Source organism: Bufo gargarizans, chromosome 7 (genome assembly GCF_014858855.1).
Source record: "Bufo gargarizans isolate SCDJY-AF-19 chromosome 7, ASM1485885v1, whole genome shotgun sequence".
Lineage (NCBI taxonomy): Eukaryota > Metazoa > Chordata > Amphibia > Anura > Bufonidae > Bufo > Bufo gargarizans.
Window position 1 is genome coordinate 173,267,924 of NC_058086.1, and position 27,298 is coordinate 173,295,221.

Sequence of the window (27,298 nt, forward strand, 5' to 3'; positions counted from 1 at the left end):
AGGAGCAATTTAGCTGAAGTAACGTTCAACATATCTTTTAATTGAGATCGCGCGACAGAAAGCTCCTCCGCAAGGCTTAACGCTTGGGATTGCTTATGGCTGAGCTCGAGGGTGGCGATACGGGATAGGAGGGTGGACATGGCCTGGGCTCTTTGTTTTTTAAGATGGGAGCCGAGAGCGATAAGCTCTCCACGGATCACGGCCTTGTGGGTTTCCCAGATTACAGCGGGGGAGGGAGGGGAGGGACCTGCGGTGTTAGTACTGAAGAACTCCTGGAGGGAGGTGGCTATTTTCCCCGATGACACCTGGTCCTGGATGATGGTCTCATTGAGACGCCAGTTCCATTCCCGTGTAGGGAGAGTGGACAGCGAAACTGTCAGAAAGACAGGGGCGTGGTCCGACAACGTGATGTTGCCTATTCGGGTGTTTACAATTTGTTTGACATGCTCAGAGGAGAGAAAGACATAGTCTAATCTGTGGTGTGAGGACTTGGCATGGGAGTAGAACGAGTAGTCACGACCCGTGGGGTTCAGGGTACGCCAGGTATCAATAACACCTAGTTTACGCAGAGCCACCTTCAGGCGTCTAAGACGTACGTGAGTGATAGCCGATTTCCCCGAGGAGGAATCCAGAAGTGGGTCTAGGGTCACATTAAAATCTCCCCCCAGAATTACCATACCCTGTTTGAATGCAGCCAGCGCAGCGAGGGTCTGAACCAGCCATGCAACCTGTCCCCTATTTGGCGCGTAAATATTGGCCAGTGTAACCGGAGTGCCCGCTATAGAGCCCTTCACAAATAAGTACCGGCCATCAGGATCCGAGGAGGAGGCTGTAACCGCAAAGGGTACCTGCTTGTGAATGGCAATACTGACACCCCGGCCAGCGGAGGCCTGTGCGCTGTGGAACCACTGAGTGAACTTTTTGGAAGGAAGATTGGGAATCTTACCTGCCCGGAAATGTGTTTCTTGAAAAAAGGCTATTGAGACTTTGTCTTTTAGTAGTAAGGAAATCACCTGGGATCTTTTGCACGGCTCGTTCAGGCCCCGGACATTAAGGGAAGAAACTATAAGAGAAGCCATGTTAAGTCAGCAGGAAAGCACAAAGCAATCATAATCTGAGCGAACCAAGTAAGAACATTAGGATGGGATAAGAGGACACAGAAGGGGAAACACATGAGGGCAAAAGAAGGGAGACAAGAATGCAAACAGTAAATCATAATCACAGAATGCAGAACTAAGAGCTCCACGGAGCGCCTGGGAATCAGAGGATCCTTTCTCATCACGGCCTGGTGCCGGGATCCATCAGGCGGGGGGTCTCGTAGAGCTGGGAGAGGCCATGAAAAGGCCATCAGGTAACAAGGAAGTCAATGAGGGAAACAACGGCAAACAAATCCCCTGTGCAGAGGGGGTGGGAGGGAAGAGGTAGATAACATTCAGGAGGGTGAAGTCCTCAGGGAGGTGAACAAAGGCCTGGATACACCTAGAAAGGCCATGTCAAAAGGCTAGACGGCTCCTATGCATGTCCTGAACAATATAACAGGAGAAAACCGTAACTTCCGGAGGTCCACTTCAGGAGAACACCTGAACTGTGAACGGCGAAAATGGTGGCCAACGTAGCAGAGAAGAATCAGCGATGAGGAGAGCGACCCGCAGCAGCGGAGGCCTGGGAACTCTGACTGGGTCGGGATTTCTTCCCGGCAGGCACAAGGGACCAGGTGTCTGCAGTCGGAGGCGAGGGTATAGGATCTCCCTGGTCTGCCGGCATCCAGGACGGAATTTCAATTGGAGCAATACCCAGTGGGACCCAGGCCCCGGATAGGTCCTGAGGCGTGCGTATGGTGATCTGCCGTCCGTTTTTGACGACGGCCAAGCCAAAGGGGTACAGCCAGCGGAACTGGGTCCCGGAAGATTTAAGAACTTCAAGAAGCGGACGCAAAATACGTCTCTTTGCCAACGTGGAAGGTGCCAAGTCCTGAAAGAACTGCAGCTGCGAGCCTTCATATTCCAGGCGGTCCGCCTCTCTACTGGCTTTCAATAGAGCCGCAGTGTCCACAAAACTGAGGATACCGCAGACAACATCTCTCGGAGGGTCTGAAGCCTTTGGCTTGGGGCGAAGAGCGCGATGTATGCGTTCAATGACAATATTTGCTGCTCTTTCTGGAGTTAAAAGATTCGCGAATATTTCTTTCGCGATTTTTTCGAGAACTTCCAATGCGAATATTTCAGGGAGGCCGCGGATGCGAATATTACGTCTACGGCTGCGATTTTCCTGATCTTCAATTCGCAGGAGGGCATCGTTAAGAAGATCTTTATGCGATCCGAGGGTGGAGCATGTTTCCTCACCGAAGCGAATAATCGCGTCTTGCGAGTTTTCCAGTGCAGCGACTCTCTGGCCGATGGATCGGAGATCGGTCTTTATTTCAGTCAAGTCCTGCTTCAGGGGAGCTAGCGCAGAGTCCAAAATTTCGCAAAGGATCGCTTTTGAAAGATTCGTTCCCCGCTTGCGATTTTTATATTCGGAAGCATCCGAAATACTTCCCGCTTCCGAAAATTCATCCGGATCGGAATGAATAGAAGGAGCCGGCGCCATCTTAGGTGTCCCAGCAGCGGTGCCCTTGGCAGCTTTCCTCAGGAATTTCTCCATGTCAGGCTGTTTGGAGCGGCTCACAGGTGGGTCAGCAGGTTCCCTGGGGCGATCTCTCTCCACTTTGCCCATTTCAAGCTTCTAAAAGGTGCTATAAAAGGGGGTTTGTGCCGGCTAGGATGAGGAGCTCAGTCACCGGCAGCCATGCAGCTCAGCGGCCAAACTCCGCCCCATAGTAGTTATATTCTTGTACATAGGAGCAGTATTATAGTAGTTATATTCCTGTACATAGGAGCAGTATTATAGTAGTTATATTCTTGTACATAGGAGCAGTATTATAGTAGTTATATTCTTGTACATAGGAGCAGTATTATAGTAGTTATATTCTTGTACATAGGAGGCAGTATTATAGCAGTTATATTCTTCTACATAGGAGCAGTATTATAGTAGTTATATTCCTGTACATAGGAGCAGTATTATAGTAGTTATATTCTTGTACATAGGAGGCAGTATTATAGTAGTTATATTCTTGTACATAGGAGGCAGTATTATAGCAGTTATATTCTTCTACATAGGAGCAGTATTATAGTAGTTATATTCCTGTACATAGGAGGCAGTATTATAGTAGTTATATTCTTGTACATAGGAGGGAGTATTATAGTAGTTATATTCTTCTACATAGGAGCAGTATTATAGTAGTTATATTCTTGTACATAGGAGCAGTATTATAGTAGTTATATTCCTGTACATAGGAGGCAGTATTATAGTAGTTATATTCTTGTACATAGGAGGGAGTATTATAGTAGTTATATTCTTCTACATAGGAGCAGTATTATAGTAGTTATATTCCTGTACATAGGAGCAGTATTATAGCAGTTATATTCTTGTACACGGGAGGCAGTATTATAGTAGTTATATTCTTCTACATAGGAGCAGTATTATAGTAGTTATATTCTTGTACATAGGAGCAGTATTATAGTAGTTATATTCTTGTACATAGGAGCAGTATTATAGTAGTTATATTCTTCTACATAGGAGCAGTATTATAGTAGTTATATTCTTCTACATAGGAGCAGTATTATAGTAGTTATATTCTTCTACATAGGAGGCAGTATTATAGCAGTTATATTCTTCTACATAGGAGCAGTATTATAGTAGTTATATTCTTCTACATAGGAGCAGTATTATAGTAGTTATATTCTTCTACATAGGAGCAGTATTATAGATGCAGATAGAAGAAACTTCTCACCTTCCATTTGGCTTTAGCAAAGTTTTTCTCGATCTGAGCGCAGACTCCATCTTTGATGTTTTTGTCGGATGCTGCGTTCCCAGAAATCCTGTAACAGATGATTGCAGGTAATTACTGATGCAGCTTGAGCCGAGTGGGGCTCAGGTCGGGGTCACAGTCATTGATGATTATTAGTTATCACAGCGATCACTGAGGCTCAGGTTTTACACTCCGGTTTTTAGACGCGGTCTATGCTGATCCACAGACAGGCTCGTTTTGGGGCTGTTTTTCACACACAAAACATGTCTGTGTACTTTACTACTGTTGTCAGTGTTTTTCACAGCCGTGAGCGGTCCGTGGAACCACGGGCTGGATTCCTGCTGAGAGCAGGAGCGCACGGCGTCATTGGTTGCTATGACTCCGTGCGCTCCCTGCTGCCGCCACAGTACAGTAATACACTGGTATAGATCATACCAGTGTATGTATTGCGGCGGCAGCAGGGAGCGCACGGCGTCATAGCAACCAATGACGCCGTGCGCTCCTGCTCTCAGCGGGAATCCAGCCCGTGGTTCCACGGACCGCTCAGGGCCGTGTGCAAGAGCCCTTATTCTGCTCCAGGAATTCTAATCTGTGAGTCTAAGGCTCCATTCACACATCCGCAATTCCATTCCGCATTTTGCAGAACGGAATTGCGGACCCATACATTTCTATGGGGATCCGGAATTGCGGACCCATACATTTCTATGGGGATCCGGAATTGCGGACCCACACTTCCGGGTCCGCAATTTTGATCCTGAAAAAAATAGAACATGTCCTATTCTTCTCCGCAATAGCGGACAAGAATAGGCATATTCTATTAGTGCCGGCAATGTGCGGAACACACATTGCCGCTGTCCGTGTTTTGCGGATCTGCTAAACACACACAGATGTGTGAATGTACCCTCACTGTCTATTGAGATCATCTACGCTCTGCTCTGTCCTCCATGCTTTACCCTGCACAGCTGGGGTGACTGCAGGTTCTCGGAGATACACCCCTGCCTCATCAGTGGCTCCGGCTGCTGCTCTGTCTCCTGAGCCTTTCTGTATTCAGCAGTTTATAGATGATATCCTGGAATCTAGAGCAGGTGGCTCCCGACGGCGCAGCCATGTCCGATGGCGGTCAGGTGGCGGGTCTGTCACTGGTACATGTCACCATGGTAGTAAGTGGTTGTTGGTCACCCACCTAGCAGCACTCTGGAACAAGGACCCACTAATGTAAGCCCCCAGTCACTGAGGGTCCTGTCTACGGACCACAGGTGGCTATGCCACCAGATGGGGCCACGTAGAACCAGGAGTGGGATCCGTGTCATGTTCTATCTGCTAATGAATGTGTATGGAGTTTACCTCTACATGCTGGGACATGATGGGTATGAATAATGACTGGAGTGGGACAGAAGTGAAACGTCACCATTCATGACTGATGGCATCGGCCGCCGTCACCCGCTGGTCCTGGTCCACCTCCATCAGCCGGGTCACCAGGTCCTTGGCTGCAGAGAATGAAGTGTTAGTTGTAGATGATGAGGATTAATTCATTATTACTGCTCTGTATCAGACTTCAGTCGCTGTTTAAGGATCTCTGCTTGCTGTCAACAAGAGGGAGCACAGTGTATATCCAGAGGCTCGTCCTGACCTGATCCGAGGCCTGGTTACAATGTGAGCTACTCCGCAGGATTCTGCTGATACATTGTAACGAGCTCCTCAGCTGTAGGACCAGAAAAATGACAGCAGTGATGAAGCCTCATTTACAGCAGGTTGGACGAGCGCTGGCGATGTAAGTAGATGACGCATGGCGGCCACCTACCTGCTGGTGAAATATCATCCCAGTATGGGGAGTCGAACTCGTAGTCTCCATGCAGGATCTTTCTGAACAAGTTCTTGTCGTGGCTTTCATAGTCCTCGTCCTCCGTCTCGTCATAGAACGGGGGGTTCCCGGAGAGCCTGCGGAAGAAGACGCATGAACCCCGTCTATCTCCCCCCCTCCCGGCCGTGCCGTCATATAACTCCCCGCCACTCACAGTATGTACATGATGACTCCAATCGCCCAGCAGTCGACGGGGCGCCCATATCTCTGCCGCGCCACCACTTCTGGGGCTGCAAGAAGAAAGAAGAGGGGGATTAGGGTGCCCACCCTCCCACGCTGCCAGCCTCAGCCGCCACCTGTAAGATGTGATCTGAGGACCAGTCTGCCTAGAACATTCAGTCCCTCAAAATCCTCTGCTGTACATTTACTGTCCTCATCAGGGTTTTCACTCCATTCACACCCAGAGCTGCAGGTGCATAGACCCTGTCCAAGCTGTAGGCCCTCACATCTCACTCCTGCCCCCTGCTGGTTGAGCTGAATATGTATGCATTGCAGTGCTTTGTGGGCCAGGCCACGTATTGTGTCCCCTGAGCCTCCTATGTGGATGTGAGAAACACTGACTGTGGGGCCGGCGGTACTGTTAGGCCTCATGCACACGACCGTTGTGTGCATCCGTGGCCGTTGTGCCGTTTTCCGTTTTTTTTCGCGGACCCATTGACTTTCAATGGGTCCGTGGAAAAATCGGAAAATGCACAGTTTTGCAGCCGAGGCCGTGATCCGTGTATCCTGTCCGTCAAAAAAATATGACCTGTCCTATTTTTTTGACGGACAACGGTTCACGGACCCATTCAAGTCAATGGGTCCGTGAAAGAACACGGATGCACACAAGATTGGCATCCGTGTCCGTGATCCGTGGCCGTAGGTTGCTTTCATACAGACGGATCCGAAGATCCGTCTGCATAAAAGCTTTTTCTGATCTAAGTTTTCACTTCGTGAAAACTCATATCCGACAGTATATTCTAACACAGAAGCGTTCCCATGGTGATGGGGACGCTTCTAGTTAGAATACACTGCAAACTTTGTACAAGACTGCCCCCTGCTGCCTGGCAGCACCCGATCTCTTACAGGGGGATATGGTAGCACAATTACCCCCTTCAGGTGCGGCACCTAAAGGGGTTAATTGTACTATCATATTCCCCTGTAAGAGATCAGGGCTGCCAGGCAGCAGGGGGCAGACCCCCCCCCCCCCTCCTCCCCAGTTTGAATATCGTTGGTGGCACAGTGTGCGCCCCCCATCGGGCCCCCCCTTCCTCCCTCTAATGTTAGAAATCGTTGGTGGCACAGTGTGCGCCCACCATCGCCCCCCCCCCTCCCTCCCTCTATTGTAATAAATCGTTGGTGGCACAGTGTGCCCCCACCATCGCCCCCCCCCACCTCCCTCTATTGTAATAAATCGTTGGTGGCACAGTGTGCCAACCACCATCGGCCCCCCCTCCCTCTATAGCAGTAACAACATTGGTGGCAGTGTGCGGCCTCCCATTCCCCCCCCCCCCCCCCATCATTGGTGGCAGCGGAGTTCCGATCGGAGTCCCAGTTTAATCGCTGGGGCTCCGATCGGTAACCATGGCAACCATGAAGCTACTGCAGCCCTGGTTGCCATGGTTACTTAGCAATAGTACAACAGTAGAAGATTCATACTTACCTGCTTGCTGCTGCGATGTCTGTGAACGGCCGGGAGCTCCTCCTACTGGTAAGTGACAGTTCTTTAGCAATGCGCCGCACAGACCTTTCACTTACCAGTAGGAGGAGCTCCCGGCCGTTCACAGACATCGCAGCAGCAAGCAGGTAAGTATGAATCTTCTACTGTTGTACTATTGCTAAGTAACCATAGGCAACCAGGACTGCAGTAGCGTCCTGGTTGCCGATGGTTACCGATCGGAGCCCCAGCGATTAAACTGGGACTCCGATCAGAACTCCGCTGCCACCAATGATGGGGGGGGGGGGGGAATGGGAGGCCGCACACTGCCACCAATGTTGTTACTGCTATAGAGGGAGGGGGGGCCGATGGTGGTTGGCACACTGTGCCACCAACGATTTAATACAATAGAGGGAGGGAGGGGGGGGCGATGGTGGGCACACACTGTGCCACCAACGATTTATTACAATAGAGGGAGGGAGGGGGGGCGATGGTGGGTGCACACTGTGCCACCAACGATTTCTAACATTAGAGGGAGGAAGGGGGGGCCCGATGGGGGGCGCACACTGTGCCACCAACGATATTCAAACTGGGGAGGGGAGGGGGGTCTGCCCCCTGCTGCCTGGCAGCCCTGATCTCTTACAGGGGAATATGATAGTACAATTAACCCCTTTAGGTGCCGCACCTGAAGGGGTTAATTGTGCTATCATATCCCCCTGTAAGAGATCGGGTGCTGCCAGGCAGCAGGGGGCAGTCTTGTACAAAGTTTGTAGTGTATTCTAACCTGAAGCGTCCCCATCACCATGGGAACGCCTCTGTGTTAGAATATACTGTCGGATCTGAGGTTCACGAAGTAGCTCATATCCGACAGTATATTCTAACATAGAGGCGTTCCCATGGTGATGGGGACGCTTCAAGTTAAAATATACCATCGGATTGGAGAAAACTCCAATCCGATGGTATAAAAGAACTCCAGACTTTACATTGAAAGTCAATGGGGACGGATCCGTTTGCAATTGCACCATATTGTGTCAACATCAAACGGATCCGTCCCCATTGACTTGCATTGTAATTCAGGACGGATCCGTTCGGCTCCGCACGGCCAGGCGGACACCAAAACGACTTTTTTTTCATGTCCGTGGATCCTCCAAAAATCAAGGAAGACCCACGGACGAAAAAACGGTCACGGATCACGGACCCCGTTTTTGCGGACCGTGAAAAAAAACTGTCGTGTGCATGAGGCCTTAGTCTGCGACCAGTCGCTGGGCCTTGCTCTCACCCAGGTACTCGGGGGTCCCGCACGGCTCTTTAAGAAGACTCGTCTCTACTTTGGCCAAATGGAAATCACTGATGACGATCTTAGAATTCTTCATCCGGTTAAAATACAGCAAATTCTCCAACTACAGGAAAAGAAAAGTGAGGAGAGAGAGAGAGAGACCCCCGCCCACAGGGTACACATCAGACCTAATGGGGTCTGTGCTCCCCCCACATGGTGACACCCCTGGCCTGACCCCTCGTATACCCCCCTCTGTCCTGACCCCTCATATACCCCCTCTGTCCCGACCCCTCGTATACCCCCTCTGTCCCGACCCCTCGTATACCCCCCTCTGTCCTGACCCCTCATATACCCCCCTCTGTCCTGACCCCTCATATACCCCCTCTGTCCTGACCCCTCATATACCCCCCTCTGGCCTGACCCCTCATATACCCCCTCTGTCCTGACCCCTCATATACCCCCCTCTGTCCTGACCCCTCATATACCCCCCTGTCCTGACCCCTCGTATACCCCCCTCTGTCCTGACCCCTCATATACCCCCCTCTGTCCTGACCCCTCATATACCTACCTCTGTCCTGACCCCTCGTATACCCCCCTCTGTCCTGACCCCTCGTATACCCCCCTCTGTCCTGACCCCTCGTATACCCCCCTCTGTCCTGACCCCTCATATACCCCTTCTGTCCTGACCCCTCATATACCCCCCTCTGGCCTGACCCCTCATATACCCCCTCTGTCCTGACCCCTCATATACCCCCCTCTGTCCTGACCCCTCATATACCCCCCCTGTCCTGACCCCTCGTATACCCCCCTCTGTCCTGACCCCTCATATACCCCCCTCTGTCCTGACCCCTCATATACCTACCTCTGTCCTGACCCCTTGTATACCCCCCTCTGTCCTGACCCCTTGTATACCCCCCTCTGTCCTGACTCCTCGTATACCCCCCTCTGTCCTGACTCCTCGTATACCCCCTCTGTCCTGACCCCTTGTATACCCCCCTCTGTCCTGAACCTTCGTATACCCCCCTCTGTCCTGACCCCTCGTATACCCCCCTCTGTCCTGACCCCTTGTATACCCCCCCTCTGTCCTGACCCCTCATATACCCCCCTCTGGCCTGACACCTCAATACCCCCCTCTCTCCTGACCCCTCATATACCCCCCTCTGTCCTGACCCCTCGTATACCCCCCTCTGTCCTGACCCCTTGTATACCCCCCTCTGTCCTGACCCCTCGTATACCCCCCTCTGTCCTGACCCCTCATATACCCCCCTCTGTCCTGACCCCTCAAATACCCCCCCTCTGTCCTGACCCCTCATATACCCCGCCTCTGTCCTGACCCCTCGTATACCCCCCTCTGTCCTGACCCCTCGTATACCCCCTCTGTCCTGACCCCTCATATACCCCCCTCTGTCCTGACCCCTCGTATACCCCCCTCTGTCCTGACCCCTTGTATACCCCCTCTGTCCTGACCCCTCATATACCCCCTCTGTCCCAACCCTCATATACCCCCCTCTGTCCTGACCCCTTGTATACCCCCTCTGTCCTGACTCCTCATATACCCCCCCTCTGTCATGACCCCTCATACCCCCCTCTGTCCTGACCCCTCATATACCCCCCTCTGTCATGACCCCTCATACCCCCCTCTGTCCTGACTCCTCATATACCCCCCCTCTGTCATGACCCCTCATACCCCCCTCTGTCCTGACTCCTCATATACCCCCCCTCTGTCATGACCCCTCATACCCCCCTCTGTCCTGACCCCTTATATACCCCCTCTGTCCTGACCCCTCATATACCCCCTCTGTCCCGACCCCTCGTATAGCCCCTCTGTCCTGACCCCTCATATACCCCCCTCTGTCCTGACCCCTCATATACCCCCCCTCTGTCCTGACCCCTCGTATACCCCCCCTCTGTCCTGACCCCTCGTATACCCCCCTCTGTCCTGACCCCTCATATACCCCCCTCTGTCCTGACCCCTCATATACCCCCTCTGTCCCGACCCCTCGTATACCCCCCTCTGTCCTGACCCCTCGTATACCCCCCTCTGTCCTGACCCCTTGTATACCCCCTCTGTCCTGACCCCTCATATACCCCCTCTGTCCCAACCCTCATATACCCCCCTCTGTCCTGACCCCTTGTATACCCCCTCTGTCCTGACCCCTCATATACCCCCCCTCTGTCATGACCCCTCATACCCCCCTCTGTCCTGACCCCTCATATACCCCCCTCTGTCCTGACCCCATATACCCCCTCTGTCCCGACCCCTCGTATACCCCCCTCTGTCCTGACCCCTCATATACCCCCCTCTGTCCTGACCCCATATACCCCCTCTGTCCTGACCCCTCATATACCCCCCTCTGTCCTGACCCCTCATATACCCCCCCTCTGTCCTGACCCCTCGTATACCCCCCTCTGTCCTGACCCCTCATATACCCCCTCTGTCCCGACCCCTCGTATACCCCCTCTGTCCCGACCCCTCGTATACCCCCCTCTGTCCTGACCCCTCATATACCCCCCCTCTGTCCTGACCCCTCATATACCCCCTCTGTCCTGACCCCTCATATACCCCCTCTGTCCCGACCCCTCGTATAGCCCCTCTGTCCTGACCCCTCATATACCCCCCTCTGTTTTGGCCCCTCATATACCCCCTCTGTCCCGACCCCTCGTATAGCCCCTCTGTCCTGACCCCTCATATACCCCCCTCTGTTTTGGCCCCTCATATACCCCCCTCTGTCCTGATCCCTCATATACCCCCCTCTGTCCTGATCCCTCATATACCCCCCCTCTGTCCTGATCCCTCATATACCCCCCTCTGGCCTGACCCCTCATATACCCCCTCTGTCCTGACCCCTCATATACCCCCTCTGTCCTGACCTCTCATATACCCCCCCTGTCCTGATCCCTCATATACCCCCCTCTGTCCTGACCCCTCATATACCCCCTCTGTCCCGACCCCTCGTATACCCCCTCTGTCCTGACCCCTCATATACCCCCTCTGTCCCGACCCCTCGTATACCCCCTCTGTCCTGACCCCTCATATACCCCCTCTGTCCTGACCTCTCATATACCCCCCTCTGGCCTGATCCCTCATATACCCCCCTCTGTCCTGATCCCTCATATACCCCCCCCCCCTCTGTCCTGATCCCTCATATACCCCCCCTCTGTCCTGATCCCTCATATACCCCCCCTCTGTCCTGATCCCTCATATACCCCCCCTCTGGCCTGATCCCTCATATACCCCCCTCTGTCCTGACCCCTCATATACCCCCCTCTGTCCTGACCCCTCATATACCCCCCCTCTATCCTGACCCCTCGTATACCCCCCCTCTGTCCTGACCCCTCGTATACCCCCCTCTGTCCTGACCCCTCATATACCCCCTCTGTCCCGACCCCTCATATACCCCCTCTGTCCCGACCCCTCGTATACCCCCCCTCTGTCCTGACCCCTCATATACCCCCCCTCTGTCCTGACCCCTCATATACCCCCTCTGTCCTGACCCCTCATATATCCCCTCTTTCCTGACCCCTCATATACCCCCTCTGTCCCGACCCCTCGTATAGCCCCTCTGTCCTGACCCCTCATATACCCCCCTCTGTTTTGGCCCCTCATATACCCCCCTCTGTCCTGATCCCTCATATACCCCCCCTCTGTCCTGATCCCTCATATACCCCCTCTGTCCTGACCCCTCATATACCCCCTCTGTCCTGACCTCTCATATACCCCCCTCTGGCCTGACCCCTCATATACCCCCCCTCTGTCCTGACCCCTCATATACCCCCTCTTTCCCGACCCCTCGTATACCCCCTCTGTCCTGACCCCTCATATACCCCCTCTTTCCCGACCCCTCGTATACCCCCTCTGTCCTGACCCCTCATATACCCCTCTGTCCTGACCTCTCATATACCCCCCTCTGGCCTGATCCCTCATATACCCCCCTCTGTCCTGATCCCTCATATACCCCCCTCTGTCCTGACCCCTCATATACCCCCTCTGTCCTGACCTCTCATATACCCCCCTCTGGCCTGACCTCTCATACCCCCCTCTGGCCTGACCTCTCATACCCCCCTCTGGCCTGACCCCTCATTGCTCCCAGTAACACTCATGGCCTGACCCCTCATACCTCCTGGTAAATACCCGTGGCCTGACTCCCCATACCTCTGGGTAAATACCCGTGGCCTGACCCATCATACCTCCCAGTAACAGCCATTGCCATGACCCCTCATTGCTCCCAGTTACACTCATGGCCTGAGCCCTCACCTTCAGGTTCCTGTGCACAATACAGAGTGAGTGCAGATACGCCACTGCCTCCAGGACCTGCCGGATGACGTTACTGGTGTCCTTCTCTGAGTAATATCCCTGATCCAGGATCCAGTCAAAGACTTCACGCCCCGATGCCCTGAACGTAAGTAACAGCCAATCAGAGAGCAGCGAATATATATGTGTATTCAGTCCCTCCACTGGTCCAGCAGATCAGTGTAAGGGCTTGTTCACACGACCGTGGCCCAACCGCATGGGGATCGCGGACCCATCCGTCCGTTCCGCAAAAAGCTAGGCACCGTTCCGCATCTCCGGATTTGCGGACCCATTGAAGTGATCAGGTCCTCATCCGTGATGCGGAATGCAGACGGATCCGCAAAACGGCAACAGGCAGCACACGTTCGTGTGAATGAGCCCTAAAGCATATCAGTGTAAATCTGTAGGCAATGGCGGCGCTGAGTGGGGGTCACCCAGCTGTATCTGTAGGAGCTCCAGGACAGATGTAGAGACCCCTAATTATCTAGAACGTCTTCCTGTGGCTGCGGCACTCGTTACGTGACTCCATATTGTATGGTGACAGCGAGGGACGGGCAGAGGAGCCGCATCACCAGGAGCTTTCTGCTCCCAGATTCCTCCAAGAATCAAATGTCTTCAGATTTATTATTCAGCTGCAGTTTTCACATAGGAGGATGGAGCACGCAGAGCATCGCAACAGGCTGCAGGATAGAATAATGATCACAAGCTGTTCTGCAGAACATTTACCAGTGTCCTGCAGAACATCCACCCTGCACCAGAGCCCTGCAGAACATCCCCCCTGCACCACGGCCCTGCAGAACATCCACCCTGCACCACAGCCCTGCAGAACATCCACCCTGCACCACGTCCCTGCAGAATATCCACCCTCAACCAGAGCCCTGTAGAACATCCACCCTTCACCAGGGCCCTGCAGAACATACACCCTGCACCACGGCCCTGCAGAACATCCCCCCTGCACCACGGCCCTGCAGAACATACACCCTGCACCAGAGCCCTGCAGAAAATCCACCCTTCATCACAGCCCTGCAGAACATCCACCCTGCACCACAGCCCTGCAGAACATCCACCCTGCACCACAGCCCTGCAGAACATCCACCCTGTACCAGAGCCCCGCAGAATATACACCCTCAACGAGAGCTCTGCAGAACATCCACCCTGCACTAGAGCCCTGCAAAACATCCACCCTGCACCACAACCCTGCAGAAAATCCACCCTCAAACAGAGCCCTGCAGAACATCTACCCTGAACCAGAGCCCTACAGAACATCCACCTTTCACCAGAGCCCTGCAGAACATCCACCCTTCACCACAGCCCTGCAGAAAATCCACCCTCAAACAGAGCCCTGCAGAACATCTACCCTGAACCAGAGCCCTACAGAACATCCACCTTTCACCAGAGCCCTGCAGAACATCCACCCTGCACCACAACCCTGCAGAAAATCCACCCTCAAACAGAGCCCTGCAGAACATCTACCCTGAACCAGAGCCCTACAGAACATCCACCTTTCACCAGAGCCCTGCAGAACATCCACCCTTCACCACAGCCCTGCAGATCATCACTCCTAAACCAGACATATGCTTTTTTTAAATCTGACACGCAATAATTCTTTACAGTGAACATACATGGCAGACTTGTTGAGGTGCATGTGGGTACCATTATTTTTTCTTCAATGTGTGCCTGCGTGTTCAGGTGGGCCAGGCTCTGGAGAGTACACTGACTGTGACCTGCCTGCAGTGCTGCTCTCTTCCCACTAGGTGGCAGCACTGCTCCATGTGGCCCCACAACCTGCTGTAGAGCTCAGTGTAGACTGCAATGCGCCTGGCAGAGAGGAGCCAGGGCTGTGATGGTGCACAGGAGACTCCCCTCCAGCCACCGCTGCATCTCCTCTCCTTGATGAGGCCGCAGTATTCTCCCGGTATCCCGAGCGATGTCCATTCCTGCCATACAATAACACATGCAGCTCTGCTTAATTAAAGTGAGATCTGTTCAGCTGAATCCTCACAAAATCTGACATTCTCATCTCGTATAGCGATGTAATTACTGTGATAAGTCATTGGACTCAGCAAAATGAGATGAAGGCGAGAACTGCGTAAATTACAGAACCGCCGCATTATCAGCGATATCAGTGTTACACAACCTGCTGACACTACATCATACAATATGGAGTCATTTAAAGGGCCGGTGACCCGAAGGACAAGGTTTACAACAGTACTGGAGCGTTATAAGAGGAGCGGCTGATATCAGTCACATAGGATGTAATGTCTCTGGAGGATATATCAGTACTGGAGCATTATAAGAGGAGCGGCTGATATCAGTCACATATGATGTAATGTCTGGAGGTTATATCGGTGCTGGAGCATTATAAGAGGAGCGGCCGATATCAGTCACATAGGATGTAATGTCTGGAGGTTATATCAGTGCTGGAGCGTTATAAGAGGAGCGGCCGATATCAGTCACATAGGATGTAATGTCTCTGGAGGTTATATCAGCGCTGGAGCGTTATACGAGGAGCGGCTGATATCAGTCACATATGATGTAATGTCTCTGGAGGTTATATCAGTGCTGGAGCGTTATAAGAGGAGCGGCCGATATCAGTCACATAGGATGTAATGTCTCTGGAGGTTATATCAGTGCTGGAGCGTTATAAGAGGAGCGGCCGATATCAGTCACATAGGATGTAATGTCTCTGGAGGTTATATCAGCGCTGGAGCGTTATAAGAGGAGCGGCCGATATCAGTCACATAGGATGTAATGTCTCTGGAGGTTATATCAGCGCTGGAGCGTTATACGAGGAGCGGCTGATATCAGTCACATGTGATGTAATGTCTGGAGGTTATATCAGTGCTGGAGCGTTATAAGAGGAGCGGCCGATATCAGTCAGATAGGATGTAATGTCTCTGGAGGTTATATCAGTGCTGGAGCATTATAAGAGGAGCGGCTGATATCGGTCACATGTGATGTAATGTCTCTGGAGGTTATATCAGTACTGGAGCGTTATAAGAGGAGCGGCTGATATCAGTCACATAGGATGTAATGTCTCTGGAGGTTATATCAGCACTGGAGCGTTATAAGAGGAGCGGCTGATATCAGTCACATAGGATGTAATGTCTCTGGAGGTTATATCAGTACTGGAGCGTTATAAGAGGAGCGGCTGATATCAGTCACATAGGATGTAATGTCTCTGGAGGTTATATCAGCACTGGAGCGTTATAAGAGGAGCGGCTGATATCAGTCACATAGGATGTAATGTCTCTGGAGGTTATATCAGCGCTGGAGCGATATAAGAGGTGCGGCTGATATCAGTCACATATGATGTAGTGTCTGGAGGTTATATCAGCGCTGGAGCGTTATAAGAGGAGCGGCCGATATCAGTCACATAGGATGTAATGTCTCTGGAGGTTATATCAGCGCTGGAGCGTTATACGAGGAGCGGCTGATATCAGTCACATGTGATGTAATGTCTCTGGAGGTTATATCAGTACTGGAGCGTTATAAGAGGAGCGGCTGATATCAGTCACATAGGATGTAATGTCTCTGGAGGTTATATCAGTGCTGGAGCGTTATAAGAGGAGCGGCTGATATCAGTCACATGTGATGTAATGTCTCTGGAGGTTATATCAGCGCTGGAGCGTTATAAGAGGAGCGGCTGATATCAGTCACATAGGATGTAATGTCTGGAGGTTATATCAGTGCTGGAGCGTTATAAGAGGAGTGGCTGATATCAGTCACATAGGATGTAATGTCTCTGGAGGTTATATCGGCGCTGGAGCGTTATAAGAGGAGCTGCTGATATCAGTCACATATGATGTAATGTCTCTGGAGATTATATCAGCGCTGGAGCGTTATAAGAGGAGCGGCTGATATCAGTCACATGTGATGTAATGTCTCCGGAGGTTATATCAGTACTGGAGAATTATAAGAGGAGCGGCTGATATCAGTCACATAGGATGTAATGTCTGGAGGTTATATCAGTGCTGGAGCGTTATAAGAGGAGTGGCTGATATCAGTCACATAGGATGTAATGTCTCTGGAGGTTATATCGGCGCTGGAGCGTTATAAGAGGAGCTGCTGATATCAGTCACATATGATGTAATGTCTCTGGAGATTATATCAGCGCTGGAGCGTTATAAGAGGAGCCGCTGATATCAGTCACATATGATGTAATGTCTCTGGAGGTTATATCAGCGCTGGAGCGTTATAAGAGGAGCGGCTGATATCAGTCACATATGATGTAATGTCTCTGGAGGTTATATCAGCGCTGGAGCGTTATAAGAGGAGCGGCTGATATCAGTCACATATGATGTAATGTCTCTGGAGGTTATATCAGTGCTGGAGCGTTATAAGAGGAGCGGCTGATATCAGTCACATATGATGTAATGTCTCTGGAGGTTATATCAGCGCTGGAGCGTTATAAGAGGAGCGGCTGATATCAGTCACATGTGATGTAATGTCTCTGGAGGTTATATCAGCGCTGGAGCGTTATAAGAGGAGCGGCTGATATCAGTTCCATGTGATGTAATGTCTCTGGAGGTTATATCAGCGCTGGAGCGTTATAAGAGGAGCGGCTGATATCAGTCACATAGGATGTAATGTCTGGAGGTTATATCGGCGCAGGAGCGTTATAAGAGGAGCGGCTGATATCAGTCACATGTGATGTAATGTCTCTGGAGGTTATATCAGTGCTGGAGCGTTATAAGAGGAGCGGCTGATATCAGTCACATGTGATGTAATGTCTCTGGAGGTTATATCAGCGCTGGAGCGTTATAAGAGGAGCAGCTGATATCAGTCACATAGGATGTAATGTCTCTGGAGGTTATATCAGCGCTGGAGCGTTATAAGAGGAGCGGCTGATATCAGTCACATGTGATGTAATGTCTCCGGAGGTTATATCAGCGCTGGAGCGTTATAAGAGGTGCGGCTGATATCAGTCACATATGATGTAATGTCTCTGGAGGTTATATCAGCGCTGGAGCGTTATAGGAGGAGCGGCTGATATCAGTCACATATGATGTAATGTCTCTGGAGGTTATATCAGCGCTGGAGCGTTATAAGAGGAGCGGCTGATATCAGTCACATATGATGTAATGTCTCTGAAGGTTATATCAGTGCTGGAGCGTTATAAGAGGAGCGGCTGATATCAGTCACATGTGATGTAATGTCTGGAGGTTATATCAGTGCTGGAGCGTTATAAGAGGAGCGGCTGATATCAGTCGCATATGATGTAATGTCTCTGGAGGTTATATCAGTGCTGGAGCGTTATAAGAGGAGCGGCTGATATCAGTCACATGTGATGTAATGTCTGGAGGTTATATCAGCACTGGAGCGTTATAAGAGGAGCGGCTGATATCAGTCACATAGGATGTAATGTCTCTGGAGGTTATATCAGCGCTGGAGCGTTATAAGAGGAGCGGCTGATATCAGTCACATGTGATGTAATGTCTCTGGAGGTTATATCAGCGCTGGAGCGTTATAAGAGGAGCGGCTGATATCAGTCACATATGATGTAATGTCTCTGAAGGTTATATCAGTGCTGGAGCGTTATAAGAGGAGCGGCTGATATCAGTCACATGTGATGTAATGTCTGGAGGTTATATCAGCGCTGGAGCGTTATAAGAGGAGCGGCTGATATCAGTCACATGTGATGTAATGTCTCTGGAGGTTATATCAGTGCTGGAGCGTTATAAGAGGAGCGGCTGATATCAGTCGCATATGATGTAATGTCTCTGGAGGTTATATCAGTGCTGGAGCGTTATAATAGGAGCGGGTGATATCAGTCACATGTGATGTAATGTCTCTGGAGGTTATATCCGTGCTGGAGCGTTATAAGAGGAGCGGCCGATATCAGTCACATAGGATGTAATGTCTCTGGAGGTTATATCAGTGCTGGAGCGTTATAAGAGGAGCGGCTGATATCAGTCGCATATGATGTAATGTCTCTGGAGGTTATATCAGTGCTGGAGCGTTATAATAGGAGCGGGTGATATCAGTCACATGTGATGTAATGTCTCTGGAGGTTATATCAGCGCTGGAGCGTTATAAGAGGAGCGGCTGATATCAGTCGCATATGATGTAATGTCTCTGGAGGTTATATCAGTGCTGGAGCGTTATAATAGGAGCGGGTGATATCAGTCACATGTGATGTAATGTCTCTGGAGGTTATATCCGTGCTGGAGCGTTATAAGAGGAGCGGCCGATATCAGTCACATAGGATGTAATGTCTCTGGAGGTTATATCAGTGCTGGAGCGTTATAAGAGGAGCGGCTGATATCAGTCACATAGGATGTAATGTCTGGAGGTTATATCAGCGCTGGAGCGTTATAAGAGGAGCGGCTGATATCAGTCACATAGGATGTAATGTCTCTGGAGGTTATATCAGCGCTGGAGCGTTATAATAGGAGCGGGTGATATCAGTCACATAGGATGTAATGTCTCTGGAGGTTATATCAGCGCTGGAGCGATATAAGAGGAGCGGCTGATATCAGTCACATGTGATGTAATGTCTGGAGGTTATATCAGTGCTGGAGCGTTATAAGAGGAGCGGCTGATATCAGTCACATAGGATGTAATGTCTCTGGAGGTTATATCAGCGCTGGAGCGTTATAAGAGGAGCGGCTGATATCAGTCACATGTGATGTAATGTCTCTGGAGGTTATATCAGCGCTGGAGCGTTATAAGAGGAGCGGCTGATATCAGTCACATAGGATGTAATGTCTCTGGAGGTTATATCAGCGCTGGAGCGTTATAAGAGGAGCGGCTGATATCAGTCACATGTGATGTAATGTCTCTGGAGGTTATATCAGCGCTGGAGCGTTATAAGAGGAGCGGCCGATATCAGTCACATGTGATGTAATGTCTGGAGGTTATATCAGCGCTGGAGCGTTATAAGAGGAGCGGCTGATATCAGTCACATGTGATGTAATGTCTGGAGGTTATATCAGCGCTGGAGCGTTATAATAGGAGCGGGTGATATCAGTCACATAGGATGTAATGTCTCTGGTGGTTATATCAGTGCTGGAGCGTTATAAGAGGAGCGGCTGATATCAGTCACATAGGATGTAATGTCTCTGGAGGTTATATCAGCACTAGTGCGTTATAAGAGGAGCGGCTGATATCAGTCACATAGGATGTAATGTCTGGAGGTTATATCAGTGCTGGAGCGTTATAAGAGGAGCGGCTGATATCAGTCGCATATGATGTAATGTCTCTGGAGGTTATATCAGTGCTGGAGCGTTATAATAGGAGCGGGTGATATCAGTCACATGTGATGTAATGTCTCTGGAGGTTATATCCGTGCTGGAGCGTTATAAGAGGAGCGGCCGATATCAGTCACATAGGATGTAATGTCTCTGGAGGTTATATCAGTGCTGGAGCGTTATAAGAGGAGCGGCTGATATCAGTCACATAGGATGTAATGTCTGGAGGTTATATCAGCGCTGGAGCGTTATAAGAGGAGCGGCTGATATCAGTCACATAGGATGTAATGTCTCTGGAGGTTATATCAGCGCTGGAGCGTTATAATAGGAGCGGGTGATATCAGTCACATAGGATGTAATGTCTCTGGAGGTTATATCAGCGCTGGAGCGATATAAGAGGAGCGGCTGATATCAGTCACATGTGATGTAATGTCTGGAGGTTATATCAGTGCTGGAGCGTTATAAGAGGAGCGGCTGATATCAGTCACATAGGATGTAATGTCTCTGGAGGTTATATCAGCGCTGGAGCGTTATAAGAGGAGCGGCTGATATCAGTCACATGTGATGTAATGTCTCTGGAGGTTATATCAGCGCTGGAGCGTTATAAGAGGAGCGGCTGATATCAGTCACATAGGATGTAATGTCTCTGGAGGTTATATCAGCGCTGGAGCGTTATAAGAGGAGCGGCTGATATCAGTCACATGTGATGTAATGTCTCTGGAGGTTATATCAGCGCTGGAGCGTTATAAGAGGAGCGGCCGATATCAGTCACATGTGATGTAATGTCTGGAGGTTATATCAGCGCTGGAGCGTTATAAGAGGAGCGGCTGATATCAGTCACATGTGATGTAATGTCTGGAGGTTATATCAGCGCTGGAGCGTTATAATAGGAGCGGGTGATATCAGTCACATAGGATGTAATGTCTCTGGTGGTTATATCAGTGCTGGAGCGTTATAAGAGGAGCGGCTGATATCAGTCACATAGGATGTAATGTCTCTGGAGGTTATATCAGCACTAGTGCGTTATAAGAGGAGCGGCTGATATCAGTCACATAGGATGTAATGTCTGGAGGTTATATCAGCGCTGGAGCGTTATAAGAGGAGCGGCTGATATCAGTCACATGTGATGTAATGTCTCTGGAGGTTATATCAGCGCTGGAGCGTTATAAGAGGAGCGGCCGATATCAGTCACATGTGATGTAATGTCTGGAGGTTATATCAGCGCTGGAGCGTTATAAGAGGAGCGGCTGATATCAGTCACATGTGATGTAATGTCTGGAGGTTATATCAGCGCTGGAGCGTTATAATAGGAGCGGGTGATATCAGTCACATAGGATGTAATGTCTCTGGTGGTTATATCAGTGCTGGAGCGTTATAAGAGGAGCGGCTGATATCAGTCACATAGGATGTAATGTCTCTGGAGGTTATATCAGCACTAGTGCGTTATAAGAGGAGCGGCTGATATCAGTCACATAGGATGTAATGTCTGGAGGTTATTTCAGCGCTGGAGCGTTATAAGAGGAGCGGCTGATATCAGTCACATGTGATGTAATGTCTCTGGAGGTTATATCAGCGCTGGAGCGTTATAAGAGGAGCGGCTGATATCAGTCACATAGGATGTAATGTCTCTGGAGGTTATATCAGCGCTGGAGCGTTATAAGAGGAGCGGCTGATATCAGTCACATGTGATGTAATGTCTCTGGAGGTTATATCAGCGCTGGAGCGTTATAAGAGGAGCGGCCGATATCAGTCACATGTGATGTAATGTCTGGAGGTTATATCAGCGCTGGAGCGTTATAAGAGGAGCGGCTGATATCAGTCACATGTGATGTAATGTCTGGAGGTTATATCAGCGCTGGAGCGTTATAATAGGAGCGGGTGATATCAGTCACATAGGATGTAATGTCTCTGGTGGTTATATCAGTGCTGGAGCGTTATAAGAGGAGCGGCTGATATCAGTCACATAGGATGTAATGTCTCTGGAGGTTATATCAGCACTAGTGCGTTATAAGAGGAGCGGCTGATATCAGTCACATAGGATGTAATGTCTGGAGGTTATTTCAGCACTGGAGCGTTATAAGAGGAGTGGCTGATATCAGTCACATGTGATGTAATGTCTGGAGGTTATATTATATCAGTACTGGAGCGTTACGTCAGTGAGGAGATGTGTGATATAAAATGATGGGGGGAGGGGAGTTCCTGAATGACTGATAACAGTGAGCAGCAGATTCTCTTCACTTTTGCAGCTCATGAAGGTAAGTGTTAAGTGCAGGGTCCCTTTAATTGGATGTGGCTTTAAATTCATTGATATGATGGGTGTCAGATATGTGAAGTGTGAGATATGGGGTGCATCAGTCCATTATATATAAGATGGGAACCAGTGACCAGCCCCTCCCTGGCTGCTCTCCCACTGCCTGGTTCTGGTAATCAAAGCAGCGAGAGAGGGGCTGGCCATATATAGGAGGGGAGCTTGGGTGGAAGAGCAACGGTGACGCCCTTATTGCACCAAAGGCCTAAAAAGGTAACATAACTGGGGAACGGCGCCTCCGATCACAAAAGAGAACCAGCCGAGCTCTGTGTCTGTGCAGAGACATAGGGCGGCCGCTGGTGGCTCAGGTGCATTGTCTGTTGGGAGTCTGAGGTGGTCTGAGCTCCCGGCCCTTAGCGGCTCGGGCCCCTGTCGGCCCCCATGCTGTAGACTGACTGTATAAGGACAATCCCGCCACTCGCTGTCTTCATTCAATCAATCTTTTTATTGTTATAACAGGGGCGCGTTTCGGACCGTCCTGAGCCAATATGTAGATGTGGGCGGCGCCTCCGGAAGGCGTAGGACGCCGTCGTCCGGGCAACCTTAATAAACAAGGAAAACAATTCCACTATCTTCTCATTTCTGACCGGTCTAAAAAGACAATTATGTTGTTTAAAGATTAATTATTTTTCAGAAACGTGGCTCGACAGTGAGAGTGCACGTGGCCCCCCATATGCAAATGGCTAAATGGCTAATTTAGAGGAAAAATATATCCAAACAGTGATTTCCAGGCATATGTCACATGCTGGACAGTCCCGGATTTCAGTGGCGGATCCCATGGTCCCAGTACGGAGGCGGTATGTCCCGCTCTCAGGCAGCCATCTTCCATAGGACGCAGAGACAGCTGCCATCGGCTTCCTGCTCCATCATTCCTTCCCTCCTGCAGGCGCTCCACACCACAGGTTTCTGCAGGGGGCGGGGCCGCCAGCAGTCAGCTCCTCCTCCTCCACAGACCAGAGCAGCCGATGTGGATCCTGCTGCTGCTGCTGAAGGAGGTGAGTATGTGGAGTTTTCTTTTTACTTTCTGTGAGGGGGCACAGATGGGTATATATTCTGAGGGGGCTCAGTTGGGCATATTGCTGTGAGGGGTCACATAACTACTGTGAGGGGGCACAGCTGGGCATAATCTGTGAAAGGGCACAATGCTCACATAAATACTGTGAGGGGGCATAAAGGAGGAATAATTACTACATGGGGGCATTTAGGTGACTGGGTGTGATCAGGTGTTTAGTTATGTTTTGGGCGGAGTTAAAGGCGTGGCCTAATGCTGAGAAAATATGCCGTGGCGCGCCGCACATAGTGTCCCTCTTCCTTCTTGGAGGTATGAGAAGAGATTCATAGACGATATATTTTGCACACGGGGGGGGGGGACACAGGAGACCCTAAACCAACGGACAGCCTCCCCCACTACCATAGAGGACATGCTGAACCGAGGTGTCCGTTACAGAGGGTGCGACATAATGAGGGAAATGGGCAATAAATTCCGACAGAGAGGGAGCCCACATATATTTTACAAAAAGCTCTAAGTGATGTGAAAAACACTAATATGGCACAAAAAAATAGAGAGAAAAAGTGAAAATAGAAGAATACCTTTTCTACATAAATTCTATCCACCACAGTCCCTGATTGACAATGTCATTAACAAGCATTGGTCCACAAATAGAGGAGTGTGCCAGCCCACGGATCTGTGCGTCCACGCTGATACCGCTAGACGTGGCACATTCCCTGCTTGTGGTGCATGCCGCGCTCCAATGTAAAGTCTGTGGCCTCTGGTATGTGGGGGACACCATACAGCATGGAAGTCCACGGTACCTACCACAAATGTGACACACGTGGCCAGAATATCTACTGAAATATCAGATAATAGAGCAAATGGAATACCGAAAGAGAGGGGGAAATATTCAAGGATTTCTCCAGTGCTGCAGACCCTGGAACGCAAGGGGTTAAATAGGGAATACGAGGCTTTAAGTTGAATAATGTGATATTATCTATGATGTTATTTTTATCTGTAATCCAGATATTCGTGTTTTATTGATGTCTTTTACCTTTTTGGACCGGGCAGAAATGACGAGAGGAATCCTTTCCCTTGTTTATTAAGGTTACCCGGACGACGGCGTCCCAACCGGAGGTGCCGCCCACATCTATATATTGTGCGATTTATTTGTTTGTGTTATGGTTGAAAAAGGCCCAGGAGGGGCTGAAGCGCGTTCCCGTTATAACAATACAAAGAGATTCATTGATTGGAGACAGTGAGTGGCGGGATTCTATTTATACCACATTGGTGCTGCTCCCGCCACATGCGCCGCCAACCTCCCGAGTGCCGACCGGAACCTACTGTTCAGCCGGAGGGGAGTCCGAGATTATTACATAGGACCCAGGCACACAGAACTGCGCGGATCTGCGTCACCAGAGACAGACGGTCAGGAACTGCAGGGGAGGGGCCTGAATTAGGGGGGCGGGATCTGAAGAGCTGTGGGTGTGTCTGTACAGATGAACGTTCGGCCACTTACAGCTCCATGAAGATAAAATATTCCTGTTTCGTTTCGAAGACGTCAACCAGCTGCAGGATGTTGTGGTGTTTAACCCTACGAGAGAAATACAGCAGAAGCGTCAGACGTCAGCGCCATCTCTGCACCTCACATTAACCCCTTCCCTGCAGTTATAAGAGAACTGCCTAATATCCACCAATCAGAAAGCAGCATGAAGAGGCACGCCTCTGTCCCCACCCACTGCACGCATCTGATACAATGTAACCCCTGCAGTGGATTCCACATGGAGAAAAGTAAATGCATCACATCAGCCCACGGGGCCCCCTTTATGTCTCCCCGGTCACTCACATTTTCAGGATGTTGATCTCATTCTTGGCCGCTTTTCTGACCTTACGGCCGTCTCTCTTCAGGAACCTTTTGCAGGTGTAAAGTTTCCCAGAAGATTTCTCTTTGGCGCGAAATACTTCACAAAACTCCTCCCTAGGGAGACATCACAAGAGGCTGTAGAAAGATGGCTGACGAGTTCCATGGGAGCGGTCACGGCAGCCATATTGGATGTCACCCAGCTTTTCCAGAAATCGTCTTAGGTTTGTTTCACACTTGGCTTTTTTTTAAACAGCGCAGTTCTTGACCAAAGCACCAACACAGCATCCCGCCCAAAAGAAAAGTGGAGGTGCATGAAAAATGTATGAGGAGAGGCCGACCCCACCGATTGTATGAGGGTGACACCGCTGATTGTACGAGGGGAGGCCGACACCGTCGATTGTATGAGGGTGACACCGCTGATTGTACGAGGGGAGGCCGACACCGCCGATTATACGAGGGGAGGCTGACACCACCAATTGTATGAGGGTGACACCGCTGATTGTACGAGGGGAGGCCGACACCGCCGATTGTATGAGGGTGACACTGCCGATTGTACGAGGGGAGGCTGACGACGACGATTATACGAGGGGAGGCCGACCCCACCGATTGTATGAGGGTGACACCGCTGATTGTACAAGGGGAGGCCGACACTGCCGATTGTATGAGGGTGACACCGCCGATTGTACAAGGGGAGGCCGACACCGCCTATTGTATGAGGGTGACACCGCTGATTGTACGAGGGGAGGGCAACATCGCTGATTGTACGAGGGGATGCTGACGCCGCCGATTATACGAGGGGAGGCCTACACCGCAGATTGTATGAGGGTGACACCACCGATTGTACGAGGGGAGGCCGACACTGCCGATTGTATGAGGGTGACAACGCCGATTGTACGAGGGGAGGCCGACACTGCCGATTGTATGAGGGTGACACCGCCGATTGTACGAGGGGAGGCTGACACCGCCGATTATACGAGGGGAGGCTGAAACCGCCGATTATACGAGGGGAGGCCGACACGCCAATTGTATGAGGGTGACACCGCCGATTGTACGAGGGGAGGGTGACACCGCCGATTGTACGAGGGGAGGCCGACACCGCTGATTGTACAAGGGGAGGCCAAAACCACCGATTGTACAAGGGCAGGCCGACACTGCCGATTGTATGAGGGTGACACTGCCGATTGTATGAGGGGAGGCCGACACCGCCGATTGTATGAGGGTGACACCGTCATTTGTACGAGGGGAGGTTGACACCGCCGATTGTACGAGGGGAGGTTGACACCGTCATTTGTACGAGGGGAGGTTGACACCGCCGATTGTACGAGGGGAGGTTGACACCGCCGATTGTACGAGGGGAGGTTGACACCGCCGATTGTACGAGGGGAGGTTGACACCGCCGATTGTACGAGGGGAGGTTGACACCGCCGATTGTAAGAGGGGAGGTTGACACCGCCGATTGTATGAGGGTGACACTGCCGATTGTACGAGGGGAGGCCAGCACTGCCAATTGTTTGAGGGTGACACCGCCGATTGTATGAGGGGAGGCCGACACCGCCGATTGTATAAGGTTGATACCGCCATTCCCCTTGGAACATGTCAGTAGTATTCTGATCTCACACTTACGTCTTGATGAGTTGACCCAGATCATATCTGTCGCTTACTTCTGTGGGGTGATTATAATCCTTCTTGTCGCCTAGAGTCACACATCCAAACGGCATTGCCCGCCTGCAGCAGAAGACAGAGAGCGTTCCATGATTATATCATTCCGTGTCATAGATCACATCATGGCCTAACTGGGTACCTACCTGTCCTTCCATCTGTCATAGGTTGCAGGGGTGGGGCTGGAGCTGTATATCCTCTATATACTGTATATACGTGTGTTGCGTGGGGCTTGAGCTGTATATCCTCTATATACTGTATATACGTGTGTTGCGGGTGGGCTGGAGCTGTATATCCTCTATATACTGTATATACGTGGGCTGGAGCTGTATATCCTCTATATACTGTATATACGTGTGTTGCGGGTGG

General features: G+C 50.7%; 1 protein-coding gene across 1 annotated transcript in view; it reads right to left on the reverse strand.

Annotated features, from left to right (window-relative positions):
• Positions 1–26,988, reverse strand: part of CAMKV (CaM kinase like vesicle associated) — a 38,993-nt gene extending 12,005 nt beyond the window's left edge. The window contains exons 1-9 of the mRNA XM_044301585.1: positions 26,894–26,988; positions 25,253–25,384; positions 24,926–25,000; positions 12,879–13,017; positions 8,627–8,747; positions 5,866–5,941; positions 5,652–5,788; positions 5,259–5,337; positions 3,833–3,920 (exon numbers count right to left, since the gene is read on the reverse strand). Coding sequence (XP_044157520.1) covers positions 3,833–3,920; positions 5,259–5,337; positions 5,652–5,788; positions 5,866–5,941; positions 8,627–8,747; positions 12,879–13,017; positions 24,926–25,000; positions 25,253–25,384; positions 26,894–26,988 — 942 coding nt within the window. The remainder of the gene's footprint in view (positions 1–3,832; positions 3,921–5,258; positions 5,338–5,651; positions 5,789–5,865; positions 5,942–8,626; positions 8,748–12,878; positions 13,018–24,925; positions 25,001–25,252; positions 25,385–26,893) is intronic.
• Between the last annotated feature and the right edge of the window lie 310 nt (positions 26,989–27,298).